Here is a 21,862-nt window from a genome sequence, read left to right on the forward strand (position 1 = left end):
TCTGGGTTGAGAAAAGCTACGGTTTTTGTGCTACAAATGCGTTGGTGTGTATGCAGCCGTTCTCTCACCAGAGTATAACCAGAACAAGAAAGCTCAGTGGAGAAAAACTCAAAGGCAACTGAACACTGGTGAGGGCTCATCATTAAGTCTACCTAGTGGCAGTGAAGGCAGCAAAGAAGGCAGACTTTGCTGCTCCATTGCGTCCACATGGTGCTGTCCAGCAGAGCTTTTCTGGGTAGTGCAGGACCATTTATAGTCTGGCCTAAAGGAGGTGGCAGAACTGACAGTAGTTTGCTGTGACTTGTTTGCAAAGCATTTTGAGGATAAAATAGCTTGCATCCGCCAGGACTTGGGCTCCACTGTTGCATCTCAAGAGGTTACCCAGAGCACTGCCTAGTCCTGTTACGTTGGGTGAGCTTCAGTTAGTAAGGCTCGAGGATGTGGACAAGGTGCTTGGATCAATCAGGGCAACCACTTGCTCTATGGACCCTTGCCCCTCTTGGCTCATAAAAAAACCTAGCAGGGATGGGACAGGTGGGTGTGTCAGGGAGGTGATTAACGGTTCCCTGCGAGAGAAGGTGGTCCCTGCCAGCTTGAAGGAGGGAGTAGTAGAATCATTCCTCAAGAAAACCCTCAATGGATTTGGAAAATCTAAGTTGCCAATCTCCCCTTATTGGGCAAGATTCTTGGATGGGTGGCTGCAGACCAGACCAGGCGCTCTTGGAGGAAACTGATTTTCTAGATCCAGTTCCATTGAGGTTTAGGCTCGGTTTAGGCACAGAAACTGCTTTGGTCTGATGACCTCTGTTGGAAGAGAGACAGTGGAAATGTGTGCTTGTTAGTTCTTCTTGACCTCTCAGTGGCTTTTGATACCACCGGCTATAGCCTTCTGGAGTGGCCGTCTGAGTTGTGGGTGGGTGGCACTGTTTTACAGTGGTTCCAGTCCTACTTATTTCCAGAGAGTGATGCTTGGGGAGTGCTCTTTGGCCCTGTTAAGCCTTCAACATGGGGTTCATCAGGCTTTGATTTTATCCCCTATGCCGCTTAATATCTATATGAAACCGCTGAGTGGGGTCATCTGAAGTTCTGGAGTATGTTGTCAGCAATATACTGATGACACACACCTCTGCTTCTTTGTATCTGCAGGTGTGGCAGTGGATGGGCTGGACTGTTGTCTTGCCTTGGTAATGGCCTGGATCAAAGCCAGTAAACTGAAACTCAATCCAGATAAGGCTGAGGCACTGTTAGTGGGTGGTTCCTTAGACCGGATGCCTGCTTTTGATGGGGTTACATTCCCTCTGAAGTAGCAGGTATTCAGCTTGGGGGTACTTCTGGATCCCTTGCTGTCGTGTGAGGCTCAGGTGGCCTTGGTGGCATGGAGTGCCTTCCATCAGCTTCAGTTGGTGGCACAGCTGTGTCCCTATGTGGACAGGTATAGCCTAACCTCTGTCATCTGTGCTCTGGTAACCTCTAGGTTAGATTACCGCAATGCGTTATACGTAGGGCTGCCTCTGATGGTTTGGAAAGTGGACCTGGCACAGGATTCAGCAGCCAGGTTGCTCAATGAGGCAAGACAGTTGAGCATATAACACCAATTCTGACCTGACTGCACTGTCTGCCAATTAGTTTCCGGGCCTAATTCAAAGTGCTGGTTTTGACCTATGAGGCCTTAGACAGCTTAGGACCGCAAAACCTCTAGGACCGCATCTCACCATATGAATTGACCTGGATCCTACAACCATCATCTGAGGCTCTTCTTTATATGCCTTCTCTGCAAGAGGTGTGGAGGGTGGCAACATGAGAACAGGCATTTTCTTAAGTAGCTCCCTATTTGTGAAATGCTCTCCCCAGGGAGGGTTGCCTGGCAAAAATATTCTTCTTCTCCCAGACCTTTGGCTAATTAAACAATCTATAGCCTTTCAAACAGGGGTGGGTGGGTGTGTTACTGTTTTTGTTTGTTATTATGGTATGTCTTTTTGTGTTTTTATATTGTAAACCGCCCTGTGATCTTCAGATGTAGGGCAGTATAGAAAGTTAAATAAGAATAATAATACACTGGGAAACCCCAATGTATGATCTGAAGGCACATGAGGCCGCCATCTTGCTGAAGTTAAGCAAATCCAGTGCTTGGATTGGGTACCTGGGAACCTCATGGATGCTGCCTTGGTTCCATGATGGAAGATATATGGGGTATTAATGCAGGCTGGCCCAAGACATTTTGGCACCTGAGGTAAGCCCCAAAATGGCACCTGGCTCCTTGCCAGCGAAGAAGCCATGAAGGAGAGCTACACCAGGAACGAGGAGGGAAGGAAGATTGACATTGGGATCTGCTGCCCTGGTGGATTCTGCCACCTGAGGTAGTCACCTCACCTTGCCTCATGGGATGGCCGGCCCTGTATAAATGTAAAACAGGGGGAAATCCTTCCCAGAGAAGGGAGCTGACATGAGGCAAACTTGGGCTCCAGGGCCTGCTGTTTTAGATTTTTTTCCCGCCTCCCACTTCCAAGTGCTTAATCTGCCACCTCTCGTTTGTTTAGGAACTGTATACCGAACATGGCGGAACAGTCGCTCATTTCTGCTGGGGAAAACCGAGTGCAAGTCTTGAAAAACATGCCTTTGAATATCGTTCTTCCGCACACTTCCCAGATGGGTGTTGACAAGAGGGGCCACCTGACTACTCCGGACACGACTGTCACGGTCTCCATCGCATCCATGCCCACCCATTCGATCAAGACGGAAACTCAGCCGCACAGCTTTACAGTGGGCATCCCACCGGCTGTCTATCACCCAGAGGCACCTGAGCGGGTGGTGGTTTTAGACAGGAGCCTGAGTGCTGACCAGTTTAGCTCCAGCGCCCAGCCTCAGAATTCCCAGCGCCGTACTCCGGATTCCACCTTCTCAGAGTCTTTCAAAGAAGGCGTGCAAGAGGTACAGAAACAACCTGCCTCTTTTGCTGAGCATGCTCTGTCGAGCGCTTGGCACGTTGCTGGGTTTGCCATGGGAGAGCAGAAAAGCTGCAGGCTGCAGAAATATGGCTTCTGGAGCATCTTGAAAGTAAATTGTTAAGGCCGGGATCGTGTTGAATCATAGCTGTCAACTTTCAGATTTGAAAAGAAGGGATCAGCAGCCTCGAAAATAAGGGATCAGCAGCATAGCTGTCAACTTTCGGATTTGAAAATAAGGGATCAGCAGCCTCACCTGTCCCGGAAACAGTCTACGGGATATCTAACAATCCGGGATAGCATCGGGAAGCAGCAGGAAATGGCGCTGAAATAAGGGAATTTCCCGCAAAAAAAGGGAAGGTTGACAGCTATGTGCTGAATTCCATAGAACTTTCTAAATAGGCATGCACAGGGTTGCACTGCAATTTTACATATAAGTGGAACCTTGGTTCTCAAACTTAATCTGTTCCGGGAGTTCATTCGACTCCCGAAACTGTTTGAAAACCAAGGCACAGCTTCTGATTGGCTGCAGGAAGTTCCTGCACTCAAGTGGAAGCCACATCGGAATTCAGCTTCCAAAAAACGTTCACAAACAAGAACACTTACTTCCGGGTTTGTGGCGTTCAGCAGCCAAATTGTTCGTCAACTAAACCGTTTGGGAACCAAGGTACCACTACACATGTATTTAAGAAAAGCAGCTTTTGAACCCTTAATGCAGTGGTGGAGATCCATTTTTTAGCCTCAGGGCCATATGCTGTCCCTGGTGGTTTTCTGGGAGGCTGCATATCAGTGGTGGTTGGGGCCTGAAGCAGAAGTGGGCGGAGCAATGTACAAGAATCCTTTCTTCATACAGTAAACTAGATTCTGTTTGTGCAAAAGCCAGAGCTTTCACTACATGCACACTCATGTGCAAGGCACATGTTCTCTCACATTCTCTCTGTTTCTCTCTCTCACACACACAACCTTCCATCCAGGCAAGAAAGAGGCATTTCAAGGACACATTCCAGCCAGACAACAGCATTCAAAAGTTGCAGGACAGAGTAGTGGGTGTCACCTGGGCGAAAGCCCTTGGAGCCAAATAAGAGATCCCTGAATGGCTGCATTTGCCCCCTGGGCCAGAGGTTCCCCACCCAGTTTGCAGATAGATGCAAAGCAGTTTGGTAGACATTGGCTAGCAAACCTCCGAAGCCAGAGCAGTTGATGAATAATATATATTTTTTCCCAGTGGCCTTCTCAGTTACTAGCAAAAGCAGAGTAAATTGTGTCAGGTAGTAAAAACTGCGAAACAAATTTATGCTGAATGAGGCATCATGCAAATTTGATTTAGTTTATAAAACTAAATAAATACAGGCAGCTCACAGAATCACAGAAAGTTTGACCTTTTTCTTAAAAGTCCAGAATGCCTACAAGTCCTGCCGATAAATAACCATTGCATCTCTTCTTCCCCTTGCCCCTCTGATTTAGCGCACTGCTCCCTAATCTGTGCATGGGTATCAGGTTCTCTTTAATTCTTATGTAAACCTGAAATATCAATCCGGTGGATTAGAAATAGAAGATTTTCTCAAAGGCCTGTGGTTGTAATGTACTAAATTTAAAACAAAAGCAACCACTATAGAATGCGAAATCACTAGCAAAAGCACATGGCTCATTTTACAGGGTAGAGAGAGAGCTCCTTCAGCTTGAATGTGTGGTAATGATATCGGCACGGCAGGAATACGTGCATGATCTGTGTGTGTGTAAAAAAAAGGGGGGGGTGCTAAATGCAGCATCACAGAAAGAAACAGCTGTGGACCAAAGCGTAAAACCCTCTAAAATTCAGAATACCTTGTTCAAATGTCAGAACTGGAGCTAAGCTTTTTCTTCTTATAGGGCTCTTGAAAGATATTGGAAATGCCACACTTTGAAAGTGTGCAAATCAACTTTTTCCACAGTGCCCTGCCTTGTGCTGGCCTAGTTTTTTCTTTCCCCTACCCCTAGTGCACATATTAAGTGGATGGCAGTAAATATGCCAAGTTAAGGGGCATGTTAAACACTTTATTAATGATAAATTTAGGACCGGACCACAGTTATTATTATTTTTTTAAACTGCCACCTATGCCTGAAACAATTATTAATACTTCCAGGTTTTCTTTCCTGCCGAACTGAACCTCCGGATGGCCGGCATGAATTCTGAAGACTACGTGTTTGAAAGCATTGCTGGGTAATCTCCTATCCTTTAGATCCAACTATTGTGAAATTCTCTCCCTCCCTCTCTGGCGCACGGTAGGGCTTGACTTGGCACGCCCTCAGTATTGCTCTGCCTTCTTGCTTACGCACCCTGCTCATGCTTGTGGAATGGAAGATGTGAACCCTGGTGGGTGGCAAGCAGAGCGGATGATCACCTGGCCTAGGTTTTAGTGTTATTCCTTGACATGTTGCACTGACTGCTGGGCTGAACACACAGCCATACATTTAAAGCACATGACTTCTCTCAGGATTCTTTGGGAGAAGCCACGTGCTTTAATTGTATGGTGCATGCAGCCTGGGTTTCTGCTGTTTGAACCTCGAGCTCAGGAGAACCAGCATACCCGCCACCATTTCCCCAATGAAAATAAGGATGTCCTGTTCCATCATCGTCATTTTATTATTTATACGCCGCTGAGATGAGCTTGGGCACGTCGCTGTCTTTCCTAGCCTACTGCATGGGTGTGTTGTGATTGGTGATAACAGGATATTGCCCCATGTACACCAGCTTGAGCTCTTAGAGCATGGTGTGAATTTGACTGATAAACAGATAATCGCCTGCTCAGAAGAGATTTATAGGGTGTAAAAGCATAACCCATAAAGTGTCTATAAAGAGAGAGCTTTCTAACTTACCCTTTGTTCCCCCTGCCCAATATCTTTGAATCATGATTTGCTAGTCCTAAATAAACAGATGTCATGACTTGGAACGCCATGACATTAAAAAATACCATTTGTGTACACTTTTGTTTATCTGTTATGTTCAGATTCTTTCCACATATAATTGGCTCCTAAGTCTTCCCCCTTCTGGTTTTTCAGGAACAACTTTGAATACACACTGGAAGCTTCTAAATCGCTTCGGCAGAAGCCCGGAGATAATACAATGACGTATTTAAACAAGGGCCAGTTCTATCCCATTACACTGAAGGAGATGAGTGGTGGTGAAGGAATCCATCAGCCCATCAGTAAAGTTCGAGTGAGTAGACACACTAGGAACTATGTGGGAGGAGAAGCTGGCAGCAGTGGCGGGCTTCGGGCTCTAATTTCGACACTAAAATTCACCCCCAGGCCTTTCACGTTCTATTCTGCAGCATTGTTGTGGCACCCCCTGCAGTGTGGCATCTAGTGCAGCCGAACCAGTTGTGTGCCCTAAAATCACCTCTGCTGTAAGTGTGGTGAAAAATTTTAGGATTCCGGCGGAAGTAGTCAGGGATGTTCCCAAAAGGGTGTGCAGTGATTCTGGCAGTAAGCTAGGCACAATGTTCTGCATCAGCTGTAGTTTCCAGTCATTTTCAAGGCTGAAGAGCATATTGCAGTAACCTAATCCAAACTTGATATTGCGAATATGCACAATGGGTTGTAATCAGTTAAGTCAGATATTTGGAGTAGACTTGAAATCAGTGGGCTAAAAGTAGGAATGGAGGAGAAATTATATTCAGTTCACACTGAAAGAAAAAAACCCACCCATGGTAATTTGCAGCTTCCAAAACAACTTGAGAACTAGCGATCCTTCAAAATTTACTTTTCTTTAGATTTTGCAATATAGTTCTCCAGCCAAGTAATGTGTACACATACTGGGGGGAAGTATACATTAAAAATGCACATGTTAGTGAAAATAACGTACCCAAAAATGCATTCTGCTTGAGGAAATTTCTTTGGAAAAATAAGTATATTGGACAAAATTGCATATGGATGTGTCTATTAGGAGAAATCTGCACGAAAATGCTGGTGAATTTTCATGAAGCCTTTTTTTAAAAAGTAAATAAATTGCAAAGTGATGTGGAAATGTGGAAAACGGAACTCAAAGATGGGGAAAATGAGAAACCGCAATTGGCCAAAAGTCATGACAAAAGTCCACTGATTTCAAGGGGTTTACATTGTGTATGACTTAGCTGAATGCAGCCCATTTAATTGAATGCACACCTATGGGTTATTGGGATTCTAGTTTGCTTTGTTTCTTCTTTTTTTTAAAAAAAGAAGAGCTACCACACAGGAATGGAGTCACCAAGTCAGCTTACCCCCAAAGGCTCCCCCCCCCGCCAGGGCTCATTTATTGCCAGTGCATTTTAATTATTTGTTTGGTGGCCAAATAAATCAACCAGTTACCTAGTTTATCTCCCTGTTTTTGGTGTCACTTTGAATGCCATCAGATTAAGGGGTAGCGCCGGCACTTTTCCGACTCTTGCCTCTCACCCTGTTAATGGTCAGGGAAATTCTCTTCAGAAGCCCACCCATGTGGGCAGATTTTGTGAAGCTAAATAGCAAGTTGTTGAGCAGGGATGGGGAACCTGTGGTCTTTAACGCTGGGCTACACTTCCTATGGGATGCGGATGGCGCTGTGGGTTAAACCACAGAGCCTAGGGCTTGCCGATCAGAAGGTCGCTGTTCAAATCCTCGTGATGGGGTGAGCTCCCGTTGCTCGGTCCCTGCTCCTGCCAACCTAGCAGCTCAAAAGCATGTCAAAGTGCAAGTAGATAAATAGATACCACTCCGGTGGGAAGGTAAATGGCTTTTCCGTGTGCTGCTCTGGTTCACCAGAAGCAGCTTAGTCATGCTGGCCACATGACCCAGAAGCTGTACGCTGGCTCCCTTGGCCAATAAAGCGAGATGAGCGCCGCAACCCCAGAGTCGGTCACAACTGGACCTAATGGTCAGGGGTCCCTTTACCTTTACCTTACAGTTCCTATAATCCTTCACCACTTCTGAAAGGGCACTGGTTCTGCACCCCTAGGAATTCAGAGGCATCTACGTATATCTGAGTAACCGTGTTCGCACTTCAGCTTAAAAAGGCTGGCAGAATTGCCTAGATTAAGCTACCAGCTTAATAAACACTTTGCTTCCTTCCCTGTGAAGTGTCTTTGCCAAAGACCCTCTGGCCTTTATGTCAATTAAGCTCTACTCTCTCTCTCCTCCTGTCCCTCTTTTTCCTCCTCTTTTGAAGAGTGTCATCATGGTTGTATTTGCCGAAGACAAAACCAGAGAGGATCAACTCCGGCACTGGAAGTACTGGCACTCTCGGCAGCACACAGCCAAACAAAGGTGCATTGACATAGGTAAGAAATCATCCCAGCTGCAGGTGCCAGGACAGCGCTTGGCAGGTTTCAGTTCTCTGCTCACGTTCGTTCTTTCTTTTTACTGCACATGCCCAAGGCTATCTTTTGGCCACTGTTCAACATGGCTCCAGTTCTTGTTCATTACAGTTCTTTGGTTGCATGAGAAATATTCTAAGCCATCCTAATATTTTGGGTGAGGGGGCAGCTATACATCTCTGAACATATAATGGGGTACTTGCATTTGGTTTGGTGTTGTCTGGGCACTAATTACCCAAATGGGTGGGTCAGCACTTATAAATCAAGATGTTCCTGGACTACAACTCCCATCCTCCTTGACCACTGGCCATGTGAATTATGGCTGATGGGAGTTGGAGTCCAAGAACACATGGAGGCCCCCACAGTTTAGCCACTCCTGGTCTATAGCATGCAGTGGGGGTTGTAAGGTTGCATAATCTTCCGTGACTGGTACAAATTGGTTGCTTTTAGGCCCGTTTCGGTGTCAGATGATGCTATTTCTGTGTTGAGTTGCCTTTGGGGCTGCTGAAATCTGTTACGCTTGTTTTCTGTCTTCTGCGGGAGCCACAGACTTTCTGAACAGCCATTTTCTGAACTTTGATCATCCTCCCACCCCACATCCAAAAGAGAAACCCAACCCAACCATCTGATTATATTCTTCTGTTTCTACCATCACCCTCCCGAGAAAGCACAGTTCAGTTTTTAATTCCTAGAGTGTTTGGGCCTAGTAGAGGCTGCTTGTAGCTCATGCCCTGTGCTCCAGTGTCCCTTGGCCCTTAGTCCTGAGCATGTGTAGATGAGTTGCAATGACTCAAGGTAGAAGGGAAAGGCACTCTGCACATGGGCAAATCTGCTGTCGCTTATTACTCAGGTGTTTTGGAGGTGAGCTGCTGGTGTTGTTAAACAGGTTCCAGGAATGAGTTGAGTCCCTGGCACAACTCAAGCTCCAGGTAGAGTTGGGGCAGGGAGATGAAAGATGGCATTGCAGATACCTGCTTGCCTACAGCTAAGCTGTGATTGGCCAGATTCCAGGTTCTTTTGGTTCAAGGTTGAGTTGCACTCCCAGCCCTTTCCTCCTGTGAATAAAAGGAGGGATTAATCACTTGGCACTTAAAGGCAGACGCACACGCAAATCTTCCTTTATTATTAAAGGTTTTCTTTTATTATTATCAAGAGTATATATCCTTGTTATGCTGGGGTGACATTTCTCGTACAAAACCACAGGGCACGGCAAGGATAGCAGGTGCCACCTCTTTCCTTTTAGAACTTTGTTTCATTTCCTGATTTATTTATTTTTGCTTTTTAAAAATAAAATAAAACTTATTGCAGAGATGCCCACAGGCAACAACTCTTGGTTGCTTTTTATTGCTCTCCAATACATCAATGTTCTTCCAAGATGGAAGAAAATAAATGACGCTATACTAGGCCTGTATAGATTGACATACTATATTGTATGTGTGTTTTCTCTTATCAACAGCTGACTACAAGGAAAGCTTCAACACGATCAGTAACATTGAAGAGATAGCCTATAACGCCATTTCCTTTACTTGGGACATCAATGACGAAGCAAAGGTAAGCATTCAGACTTATTTTTCCTGGCCCCTTTTTTTGTGTAAAAGGGGAGAAAGGAGGTGTATCTTAACATGGCATATCGTTAGATTTTTATTTGCTTTCTGCTTTTAAGAAATAGTTGCTGGAGCATTGCCAAAGTGTGTTTGAATACAAATAAAGTGTTTTTTGTTGTTTTTTAAGTGGAGGGACAATCAGTATTGGGGATTGACGTGGCTATCTTTCAAGCTCTGCCTTGCTTCTCCAAGCCCCCCAGATCAGTTTAACAGAAGGAAAGTGAGCAGGAACAGGAGAGTGAAACAGGCTCCTGCAAAAAACAGAAATTACTTCAGCATGTTAGTGAATTATTACATAGAGACCTACGAGCTACCAGGTGCATTTAGCGCTTGTTCTCACTGAGGAGACTGCCTGGCAAGATCTCAGACTGCTACACCTATTCAAACAGACGTCTTTCAGCCACCTAAGTTTAAACAGAGGTGTGTTTGCAGGCTGCAACTTGCAATCCTCTGCAAACGGCCCATCTCTTCTGTCAAAGTGTCATTTTGTGTCAGATTTACTAGTCACCTTCTTAGTCCCCCTTCGCTATGCAGAGGTCACTAAACAGCACAATGCAGCCTTCGGGTGCCTGGTACTACAACTCCCATCAGCTCCAACCAGCACGGGGGGTGGTGGTGTGAAGGCTTGTATAATGGACATATCGCATTGGGAAAGTTTTCCGCTTCATATTGTGGTGCGATGCAGTTAAGTCTGGTGGGCAACCTCCTCAGTTTCATTGCTAAGCCTTCAAAGCTTAGAATGAAACAGGTCTGTCTGTGGTGAGGAAGGTGAAATATCTGGGGATTAACATGACATCTAAAAATGGGAACTTATTCAAAAATAACAACGAGAAATGCTGGTCAGAAGTGAAAAAAGATCTCGAAATATGGTCAAATTTGAAGCTTTCCTTGATGGGTCGAATAGCAGCTATAAAGATGAATGTATTGCCTAAAATGTTGTTTTTGTTTCAAACATTACAAATTGTGGACAAGATGGACTGTTTTAAGAAGTGGCAGAAAGATATCTCTAAATTTGTCTGGCAGGGCAAGAAGCCCAGGATAAAATATAAGATTTTAACTGATGCTAAAGAAAGGGGTGGCTTCGCCCTGCCAGACTTCAGACTGTACTATGAGTCAGCAGCATTCTGCTGGTTGAAAGACTGGCTGCTTCTTGAAAACACGGACATTTTGGATTTAGAAGGTTTTAACAATGTTTTTGGATGGCATGCATATTTGTGGTATGACAAGGTTAAAGCTCACAAAGCATTTAAAAATCATATTGTTAGGAGATCTTTGTTTAATGTTTGGATCAGATATAAGGATTTACTGGAAAACAAAACCGCAAGGTGGTTGTCACCAATGGAAGCGAAAGCTCAGAAAAAGCTCAATATGGAGGCCAGTTGGCCAAAATATTGGGAAATCTTGGAGCAAGAAGGAGATAGATTGAAACTGCAGAGCTTTGAGAAATTAAAAAACAAAGTCCGAGACTGGCTACATTATTTTCAGATAAGGGAGGCATACAATTTGGACAGGAAAATTGGCTTCCAGGTGGAAAAATCTAAATTAGAAACAAGTGCTAGAACCTAAAACTAAAATTATGTCAAAAATGTATAACTTGCTGCTGAAATGGAATACACAGGATGAAACGGTTAAGTCAGCCATGATTAGATGGGCACAAGATCTTGGACATAACATTATGTTTGCTGACTGGGAACAGTTATGGACCACAGGTATGAAATTTACGGCATGTAATGCCTTAAGAGAGAATATTATGAAAATGATATACAGGTGGTACATAACCCCAGTCAAGCTTGCAAAAATATATCACTTGCCCGATAATAAATGCTGGAAATGTAAGGATGTTGAAGGTACATTCTTTCACCTTTGGTGGACGTGCCCCAAGATTAAGGCCTTCTGGGAAATGATTTATAATAAAATGAAAAAGGTATTTAAGTATACCTTCTTGAAAAAACCAGAGGCTTTTCTCTTGGGCATAGTCGGCCATTTGATGCCAAAGAAGGACAGAACTTTTTTTATGTATGCCACAACGGCAGCAAGAATACTTATAGCAAAGCACTGGAAGACTCAAGATCTACCCACTCTGGAAGAATGGCAGATGAAGTTGATTGACTGTATGGGACTGGCAGAAATGACCGGCAGAATCCGCGACCAGGGAGAAAAGTCAGCAGAAGAAGATTGGAAGAAATTCAAGGATTATCTACAGAAATACTATAAAATTAATGAACTCTGAAAAGATGTTGGTTTGAATTTTGGTGGTCTCTAGCTGTTATGATAAAGATAATGGGAACTAAAAATTATTTAAGTTATTAAATTTTAAAAAGTTGAGTGGAAAATAAGGTGTTATTTTAAAAGGAATGTTAAGAAATTAGGATTTGCTGAATTAACAAGTCGAATTAGAGAACAAGAAGGGGAGGTATGAGGAAGTCAAAGAAACATGTCATTGAAAAATTGTTATTGAAGTTGACTTGTTTTTAATATTTTTCTTTTTCTTTTTCTTTTTGTGTTTATATAAAATTGGAAAATCTAATAAATATTTATATATATAAAAAAAATCAAAGCCACTTGTAGGCTGAGCTGACAAGCTTGCTTTTGCCCTGACACGAGGCAACTTTCATGCCATGGTCTTAGAATTATTTGAAATAATTTTAGAATAATTATCACATAGTTCTGAAATAATGGTAATTTGAGGCCTGTTTCGAATTGTAGCTCCAATGAAGACAATGAACAGATGCACTCCCTTTGCTTTTGCAAACTTAGCCAGTGGTACCAGTTTAAAGATGCTCTCAAGGCTAATCTAAAAAAGAAAAAGAAAATCATTTAAAAGCAAAAAGGGTTATTCAGAAATAGGAGTTCTTTTCTAGTAAGGGTGTTGGAATGGTTTAGCCATAACCTGGAAGACCCCGTTTGAAATCTCTGTGTCCCCTTGAATTCCCCAGTGGGATCTGAGCCTCATCTCCCCTCCCTTCCATCTGTAATGTAAGAATACAGTGGTACCTCTGCTTACGCACTTAATTCGTTCCGGAGGTCCGTTCTTAACCTGAAACTGTTCTTAACCTGAAGCACCACTTTAGCTAATGGGGCCTCCTGCTGCCACCGCGCCGCCGGAGCAAGATTTCTGTTCTCATTCTGAAGCAAAGTTCTTAACCCGAGGTACTATTTCTGGGTTAGCGGAGTCTGTAACCTGAAGCGTATGTAACCCGAGGTACCACTGTAATGATACTGGCCTACTTTACAGGGCTTGTCGTAAGGGTTATTGAGATAACGCAAGCAAAACACTTGGAATATGCAGGGGAAAGTGTCACATCAAGTTATTACATCCTTTTTATCCTCTCTCTTGCCCCTCCCTGCAAGTGTGTGTGGAAACCAGGGATGTGTTTAACCGCGGCCATTTGCAGCCATGACATCGTAACAGCCTCATGTTGACCGAAGAGAACTCCACATGGGACTCTGATAGTAATAGCTTAGATTAATCCATTGTGGGTCATACTGAACAATGTGGAGAGTTTTGGTCTTTACTGGCACTTGAGAGCATCTCTGTGGAGATTGTAGGGATCCCTCTCCTCAACCTCTCTATTCCCTGTCCCCCCTCCCCAACCTAGGCTGGCTCTGCCATTTAGCGGCGTGAGGTGAATTCACCTCAGGCTGTGGAGGTTTGTGTATGTGCAGCATTGGCAAAATATTGGACAGGGCTGTGGACTTCATACACAACCATACATTTAAAGCAGATCAGATGTGGCTTCTTCCAAACAATCCTGGGAACTGTAGTTTACCTCTCACAGAGCTGTAATTCCCAGCACCTTGTAACGAACTACAGTTCCCAGTATTCTTTTGGGAAAGTCATGTGTTTTAAATGTGTACAACACAGCCTTGTAAGCCAGCCAGCTAACCTCCTCTTAGGTGAACACTCTTCTGTCCCTAATGTGGAAATAAGATTCAGCTGCCAATCTGGTCCACTTGTGGAATGCAAGGGTGTCATATTGTCCTTCATATTAGGCAACAAAATGGTCTTGGTCTGGCCCAGCTGTCTCGCATTTTGGTGTCCGCCCCCAACACATCAGAGAGATGAAGCCGTTTGTCCTTTCTCTAGCACAGGCATCCCCAAACTTGGCCCTCCAGATGTTTTGGGACTACAGCTCCCATCATCCCTAGCTAACAGGGCCAGTGGTCAGGGATGATGGGAATTGTAGTCCCAAAACATCTGGAGGGTTGAGTTTGGGGGTGCCTGCTCTAGCTAGTCTGGGTGATCTAGGCAACCATTCAGAAGGGAGGAAATGGGACGGGCTTTCACGGTTGAATGGGGCAGTGGACTCTTTAAAGGAAGGATTTGTGAGCAAGAGGAGGCAGTGATTCAGGGATGGGCAGTAGAATTTGTTCCAAACCTTTTATTGCAAAATAAATATTCCCCTTTCACCATGTAACCCTGGCGTGTTTATCCTTCCAACCCAAATGGCAGTGTTTCAGCACCTGATGCCTAAAATGGCATTACTTCGTGAAGTTGGTATCGGTTACCAACCTGAGAATCTAAAACGCTATAATCCTTTGGCGAACTAGCTCTTTGGGGCACTGGCAGCCATAGAAGCACATTTCCGCAGGTGACAATAGCTCCATTCAGTATGCTGCTTCATCTCTGCGTCTTGCAAAGTAGCCCAGTCATTCAAGTGTATCCTCGTGGTCTTCGTGCTAAAGTGGGTGGTATTCTCCACACTACCCGGCCCCCTAAAAGGACAAGGAAACTAACACATCATGGCCAAGTCACTCACCTTGAGATCATTCAAGTCATTTGGCAGATTCTGAAAAGGAGGCTGCTACGTTTTGAACCAGCAACATCAAAATTATGCAAAACAAAACTTATGGATTCTTTTTCGCATGTTGGTTGCATATGTGCAGATGTTTTATCCAAACCTACTCAATTTGCATATTCTAAATTGATGTCCTGGGTTTTTTGCAAACCACTGGGGAAGGAGGGAGACAATAGAGGGTGTTTAGATACACATTTAGGAGTAAGGACAGGTAGCTAGGTGATGTTTCCCAGTTCCTGAACATGGTCAGTATTTGTAAGCAGATTTAGGGTTTGGGAAGTGAGTGACCAAGGACTACTGTATCTTACAGTGCATTCCTATTCTTGTCTACTCATGAGTAGAAATGAGTAAATCTCATTGTGTTCTGTGTGACTTACCCCCAAGTAAGTGGATATAGGATTGTTGTATTGGAATGGCTATACTTTAGTTTTCCCATGCAGCTTGCAGGCCTGACGGGGTAGATTCATTAGTTCCCTGTTTTCTTTTGGGCTTTCTTCTTAAGTGCAGTTTCATATTTCAGAAAATCATTATCCTGTAGTTCTTTTTTCTTTTTTTAACCCTCCCCCCCCTTTTTGTTTATTTATACTGACCTAGTAAAATCAACAATGATTGCGATGCAAAAATGACCTATATCCATTCTGGATTGCTATGCTTCCTAATTTATTTATTCCCCCCCCCTTTTCTGTGTGAATGTATTTGATGGTGGTTCTTGATCAGATTACTTGTAGACAGAGCAGCAATTCTTTCCCACTGCTCTGATCTTATCGGGAGGAGGCTTAGCCAATTTCAACAATTTTTATTGCATGGTTCATTTGACTTGCTTTTTCTTTCTTTCTTCTTTTTTGACAAAGGCCTTGTGTGGTGCAGTACTGTACGGAACCCCTACTACATTTATTGCCATGTGGATATTGATGGTGACTTTTTTTTGCATTAAATGTTTTTTTATGAACCAGCAGTACAGATCAGGGTTATATAATTATGATAAACTTCATTCAGTTTACTTAGAACTGTATGAATGTCCGATGATTCTCCCCCCCCCCCCAAGAAACAGAAAGTTTGGGAACTAGTTTGGGAACAGAAAGATGAAGTATAATGTGAATCAGTTGGAAATTAAGGTTGGGGTGGCTCAAGGAAGGATAAGCGAACCAGGGCGAAATGAGAGTGTGTTTTCCTGTGTCCAAAGCTTGTATTGAGGCAAACCCAGGTATAAATAGACATGGAAGCCAGTCAGCGTTGTGATTCCTTCCTCTTCCCCTATGACACCCTTTGGGCTCACAGTAGAGGAAACCTGGCAGTGTCAGCATCAATGCCAACTGCTAAATGTCAGGCAAGGGAAGAGCCTGCTCATAACCAGCCACAAACTTAATCCCTTTTTATTTCACCCTTAGCAAGCCAGTGATGTCCCCTTTCTACGCCACCTCTGCAGTGAACCAAGTTAGAAGTTGAGGGCAAGGAGGAGGGTTCTATGAATCGGTTTTGCATATTCCTTGTTGGCTGGGCCATGTGTGCAGTGAAGCTTCATTTCTTCATTTCCCTCCATTCAGTCTGAGAACGAGCTGTTAGGGCTCTGTTTCCTGTTGCCCTTGCTATCTGTTTGGATATTGCCACTCACCGTTTAGGGAGGAGAGCACATGCTAACTTTGCACAGACTCCCTTTCAGTTGCTTCTGGCGAAAATATAAAGGGCAAGCAGATAAGACAGCAAAAGGCACAATGACACAGCAACTCCACTGTCAGTTACCGACCGTACTTTAATTCAAAGTGTGTGGAGGGGCATCAGGCTATTGCAATCTAATAAACTCACAAAGTCAAGCAGCACAGTGAAGTGCTAAGAATGCGGTCTGTTAAACCTTTTGCATATCCCATTTAGTATACTTGCAAAGGGCTCCCCTCCTTCTACCCTTCTTGCAACGAACAGACCACACACACTGTTAAGTAAGTTTAAAATGCTTTACTTACAAAACATTCCAAAGGTCAGATTTCATGCATTTATCCAAGCAGCAGCAGGGAGAACACAAGCTGAATACTCTGAGGTAGAAAATACAGAATGATAGCTTCAAACATGTGCTCTAAGCTCGGGTCTTGTTTAGGTACATCTTCCACGGTCTCCCTCACTGGAGAAGAGGGGGGCATGACCTAGCTGTGTCTAGGAACACAGCTCTATGATCTTAACCCCTTCATGCACTAATTAGCACTCATGCATAGTTATGTTTGACTGCAATTTCCCACAAGATGTGAGACAGGATCTTCCCTGGTTCCAGTCTTGCCATGCTTATGAACTTTGTCATGTGGCATCTGGCAAGCCTCTTTTCCCTTGTCTTCAGCCCCACCCCAAATAATTCTGTATATGGAATAATAATGCTGGCCTACCTTCCAGAGGTGGGAACCTGTTTGCCTCCAGATGTTGTTAGAATTCAACTTCCATCAGATCCCCAGCAAGCATGACAAATGGTCAGGGATAATGGAAGTTGTATTCCACATCGCTACAAGTTCCTGATTCCTGGTGTAAGCATTACTAGGAGAATTTGTGGTGAAGAATTTTGAAAACCTTAAAATGCCATGTAAATAAAATACTAACACCATTGTTATTCTGCTCAGTGTGCAACCAGAAGATGTTTGGGTCTGTTCTCGAACTAAAAGTCTATTTAAAAGAATCCCTCTCCCCAAAGGACTTCCCAAAGATAAACCAAACAAAAGTAGCTTTATGCTGAAATGAAATCTATGGGCTCCCTTTGTTCTAGTTGTGGGATTTTATGTTTTTGTTTAACTTGTTCCCTGAAGAAGGTGTGCTGCTTCCTGCAATTTGAGCCCCAGGTGTTTTTTGTGTTTTGCATGATGTGAATTTATTAGGTTAATAAGAGTAGTAGGTCATTTCTCATTTTCCTGGGCTGTGAGTGTTGCATGTAGCCACAGCGATGCCTTCTTAATGAAGCTTTTAGTCATGTGGCACTTTAAAGGAAGGTGTTGCCGCAGGTTTTGCCTGTCTTGAGATACCAGTTTGGTGAGGATGAAACTAAATGGGAGGCATGCGGATGAGTCAATCAAACTTTAATGGCATTTGTAATGAGAGGGAGTGTAGCATTGACACCAGCAGTACAATCCTCTCCATGCTTCCCCTTTAAGTTCTCTGTTTCTGGGGCTCATTCCAGGTAAGAGTGAGCAAGATTGCAGCCTCAGCTTTTTCCCCCCTCCTTTGACTGTAGCTTCAAATCCTGCCTTGCATTATTAATTGCTTCGACTGCAGTTGCAGTCTTAACCCCACTTACCTGAGAGTAAGCCTCGCTGGATTCAGTAGGACTTGCTTCTGATTGGATGTGGTTTGGATTGCGGCGTAACATCTGATTCTTCTTCACAGTGTTTCAGGAACGCCACTTTCGCTGCTTATCCGCAGTGTGTTTACTCCATTCTTTAGTCAAATAAGCTTCATAAAATCAAGACACCTCTTGCCAACTCAGGCTTACAATCTTAAATTCACAAAAACCAAGGGAGAAATGAACGAGGAGGAAAAAGGAAACATTCTTAGGTGCAGTGTATAATTTCCAGCTGGCATAGGAGCCAGCTCCTAGGGGCTGAGGTCTCTTTGCCCCCCATAATTTTTTTGAGGGGGCTGCCCCCATTTCAGTTGATGGGCATTGCCATTTAAATGGTATGTGTGCACCACATCTTGTGGTCGATTATGTGGGGCAGGGCTTACCTGAGTCCCCCCAAATATTTTATCCAAGTTGGCACCCCTGCCAGCTGGAATGGAAAGAGTTCAAGGAGGGGGAGGAGCTAGATGGAGCTGGTCTCCCCAAAGAGCCAATGGTGTGGTTGCTGCTGGGTGACGCTTGAGGGAAGGAATGGCCTGATGGAGCTGGCCTCTCGGGGGAACCAATGAAGCGGTCCTCTAGCACCACATCTACTTTCTACTGCATCTTCTGTCATCACCATCACTGAATCCTCAACCTAGGCAGATTAGATTTATGGCAAGGATGAAGAATCTGGTGCCCTCCAGATTGAGAGTTCTGTATTGCAGGGAGTTGGACTAGATTATCCTTGGGATCTCTTCCAACTCTATTGTTCTATGATTAGGGCAGCTAATTGCCAGTCACTGCAACCGCCACTTGTTCTGGACAGTTGTGTCTTTGTAAGCCATACTATGGTTGGTTCATTTGCCTTACCTGGAAACTGCCTGCCTGCCATTTTGTTTTTGCCAGCCTTTCCCGCAGGTTGGATTGCACCACCTGGTTCGGTGTCACTCGATCTTGCATTTGCTAAGTTGTAAAATATGTGCCCCGGTATGATGCGGTGTGAATTTTACAAATCAAGCCTTTCCTAATGTTATCAATTAATTAATAAATCGCCCAGGGTGGGTCACAATAATTTAAAATGCCACGTTAAGAACAATTTTAAGCAAATTATATAAATCGTACATGATGAGATGACAAATCTATTCTCATCTTGTCAGTTCATTCAAACTTACATACTATTGATCCTTATCATCGGTGTGGGGAAAGAAAACATTTCTAAGGGAATGCACCCATTAATCAGCTGGGATAGCTCAAGCAGGAGAGCATGAGACTCTTAATCTTGGGGTTGTGGGTTTGAGCCCCACATTGGGCAAAAGATTCATGCCTTGCAGGGGGTTGTCCCTTCCAACTCTATGATTCTGTGATCTATAGCCAAATATGTGGCATGCTAATCTAGCACTATGAATGGTTGAGTGCAGTGGCGTAGCGTGGGTTGTCAGCACCCGGGGCAAGGCAAGTAATTTGCGCCCCCTAACCCGTGGATTTGCGCCCCCTAACCCATGGATTTGCCCTAACCCCAGATGTTGCGCCCGGTGCGGCCGGCCCCCCCTGCACCCCCCACGCTACGCCACTGGTTGAGTGCACTTAAATTTGGTCTGTGTGGCAGGTACTATTCTTCCCCCGTGGTGTGCAGGGAACAACAATCCCCATTTATTGGTTCCTGTGTCTGGAAGGTCCCCCCTTTTGTACTTATTTTTGCCTTGCTAAAATGTCATTGTGAGTTACTGGAGTTTTTATTCTTCAGCTTTTTCTCCAGAGTGTTTACATCAGGGAAGGGGAACCTGTGGCTCTCCAGATGTTTTTGGACTGCAATTCCCATCATCTTTGACCACTGACCATTGTGGCTGGGGTTTAGGTGAACTGGATCCAATAGCCTGTCGCAGGTTGCAGGTTCCCCCTCCCTGCTCTAGAGATTTAATCTTAGTTGGACATGGATGCTTGAATTTACTGCAAATCTATATTTAGCCCACACTTGCGTTATAAATGCATATGCATAAACATCATGGCAGCAATGCACAGTTTGCTGAGGTATATTTTGAAGTGTTAATACTGGAGGGTGGTATCTTTGATAGCCAGTAATGCTGCGAGACCTAAGAATGAGAAGCCTTGCACATGCAGGGACTTCTGTTTCTTCCTTCTGTGGAGGACAATGCCCTATATGCACATATGAATGCTACGTTGTGCACCGAGCATTTCTTTGTTCACGTAAGAGTCACTTTGTGTACAACCAAACAGGTACCCCATTACTTCTCTGCTATGTCTGTATTGGAAGGGCTCAAATCATGTAGATGCATGCTCTAATGGAAGCCCATCTGTAAGTCGCTGCTGCCGCCTTAAAATTTACACAGAGAATCCTGCTCAAAAACAACACGCACACTAAACTTTAATGTAGCCAAGAATGCAGAAGTGCCCTCTGAAAAAGGAGAATGGCTGTCAGAAGAGGAATCTTGCTCTACAGGCTGAAGATGTCCAACAACTTTTGCGGCTGTATATTTCTTTCTTCTGGCAGTTCTTGGGTGGGGAAGTATCTGGTGCAGTCACTCGCCCTCCTTTTCCTTTAAGACACAGATTCAGAGAACAATATGTCATTTTGGCAGCTTACGATCCCAGCCAAATGTTGTCTTTAGTTTTTGGAGAAGGAGAAAAGCAGCAATCTTAAACGATAGCTGAGATGAGGTGCTTTTAATAAGAAGGTTCTTAATAAGAAGCATAAAAAGGGTTAGCTGTACTTTGAGTAGACCCATTGAAATGACAAATGTAGGTCCAGTTATTTCAATGGGCTTGCTTCATAATAATAATAATCTTACTGTTTATATCCAGCCCATCTGGCTGGATTTCCCCAGCCACTCTGGGCAGCTTACAGAATATATAAAACATAATAAAGCATCAAACATTAAAAACTTCCCCATACAGGGCTGCCTTCAGATGTCTTCTACAAGTTGTATAGTTCTTTACCTCCTTGACATCTGAAGGAAGGGCGCCACTGCAGTGAAGGCCCTCTGCCTGGTTCCCTGTAACTTTGCTTCTCGCAGTGAGGGAGCCGCCAGAAGACCCTCGGAGGAGGACTTCAGTGTCTAGGCTGAGCGATGGGGGTGGAGACGCTCCTTCAGGTTGAGGCAATTTAGGGCTTTAAAGGTCAACACCAACACTTTGAATTGTGCTCAGAAATGTACTGGGAGCCAATGTGGGTCTTTCAGTGTTATATGGTCCCAGTCACCAGTCTAGCTGCTGCATTCTGGATTAGTTGTAGTTTCCGGGTCACCTTCAAAGGTAGCCCCACGTAGAGCGCATTGCAGTAGTCCAAGCGGGAGATAACCAAAGCATGCACCACTCTGGTGAGAGACAGTCTGCGGTCAGGTAGGGTCTCAGCCAACGTACCAGGTGGAGCTGGTAGACAGCTGCCCTGGACACAGAATTGACCTGCACCTCCATGGACAACTGTGAGTCCAATATGACTCCCAGGGGCACAGGTAACCATTGAGGGCCAGGGAGTCCCCCACACCTGCCCGCCCCCATCTCCCAAAAACAGTACTTCTGTCTTGTCAGGATTCAACCTCAATCTGTTAGCCGCCATCCATCCTCCAACCACCTCCAGACACAGGACCTTCACTGCCTTCACTGGTACTGATTTAAAGGAGAGGTAGAGCTGGATATCATCCGCATACTGGTGAACACCCAACCGAACACTAATGACCGGCATTGGATTGTATAATCCAAACAGATGTTAAAAAAAGAGAGAGCTGCTTTTTTCTCTAGGTCCCTTCCTTACCTTCTGCACTTGTCTCTTTAGTTCATCCTTTTAGGGAGAGCCTGACTGAGCTAAAATTTGGGGAGGTTGGCGATAAGCTTGTGGATTTCATTAATGAGTCATCTGCCTCCAGCCCACCTCAGTTCAAGCACTACCTCAGGGGACAGACGC

The 21,862-nt window shown here is 44.4% G+C and overlaps 1 protein-coding gene across 3 annotated transcripts in view; it reads left to right on the plus strand.

Moving 5' to 3' along the window:
* The window catches only part of GRHL1 (grainyhead like transcription factor 1), a 62,356-nt gene that overhangs the window by 19,165 nt on the left and 21,329 nt on the right, over window positions 1–21,862 (plus strand). For all 3 annotated transcript variants that reach the window (XM_083607283.1, XM_083607281.1, XM_083607282.1), the window contains exons 4-8: window positions 2,538–2,928; window positions 5,066–5,142; window positions 5,982–6,138; window positions 8,104–8,215; window positions 9,708–9,802. In XM_083607283.1, the coding sequence (XP_083463409.1) occupies window positions 2,538–2,928; window positions 5,066–5,142; window positions 5,982–6,138; window positions 8,104–8,215; window positions 9,708–9,802 (832 nt within the window). The remainder of the gene's footprint in view (window positions 1–2,537; window positions 2,929–5,065; window positions 5,143–5,981; window positions 6,139–8,103; window positions 8,216–9,707; window positions 9,803–21,862) is intronic.

This window comes from Podarcis filfolensis (genome assembly GCF_964270895.1).
Source record: "Podarcis filfolensis genome assembly, chromosome: 3".
In the NCBI taxonomy this organism is placed as follows: domain Eukaryota; kingdom Metazoa; phylum Chordata; class Lepidosauria; order Squamata; family Lacertidae; genus Podarcis; species Podarcis filfolensis.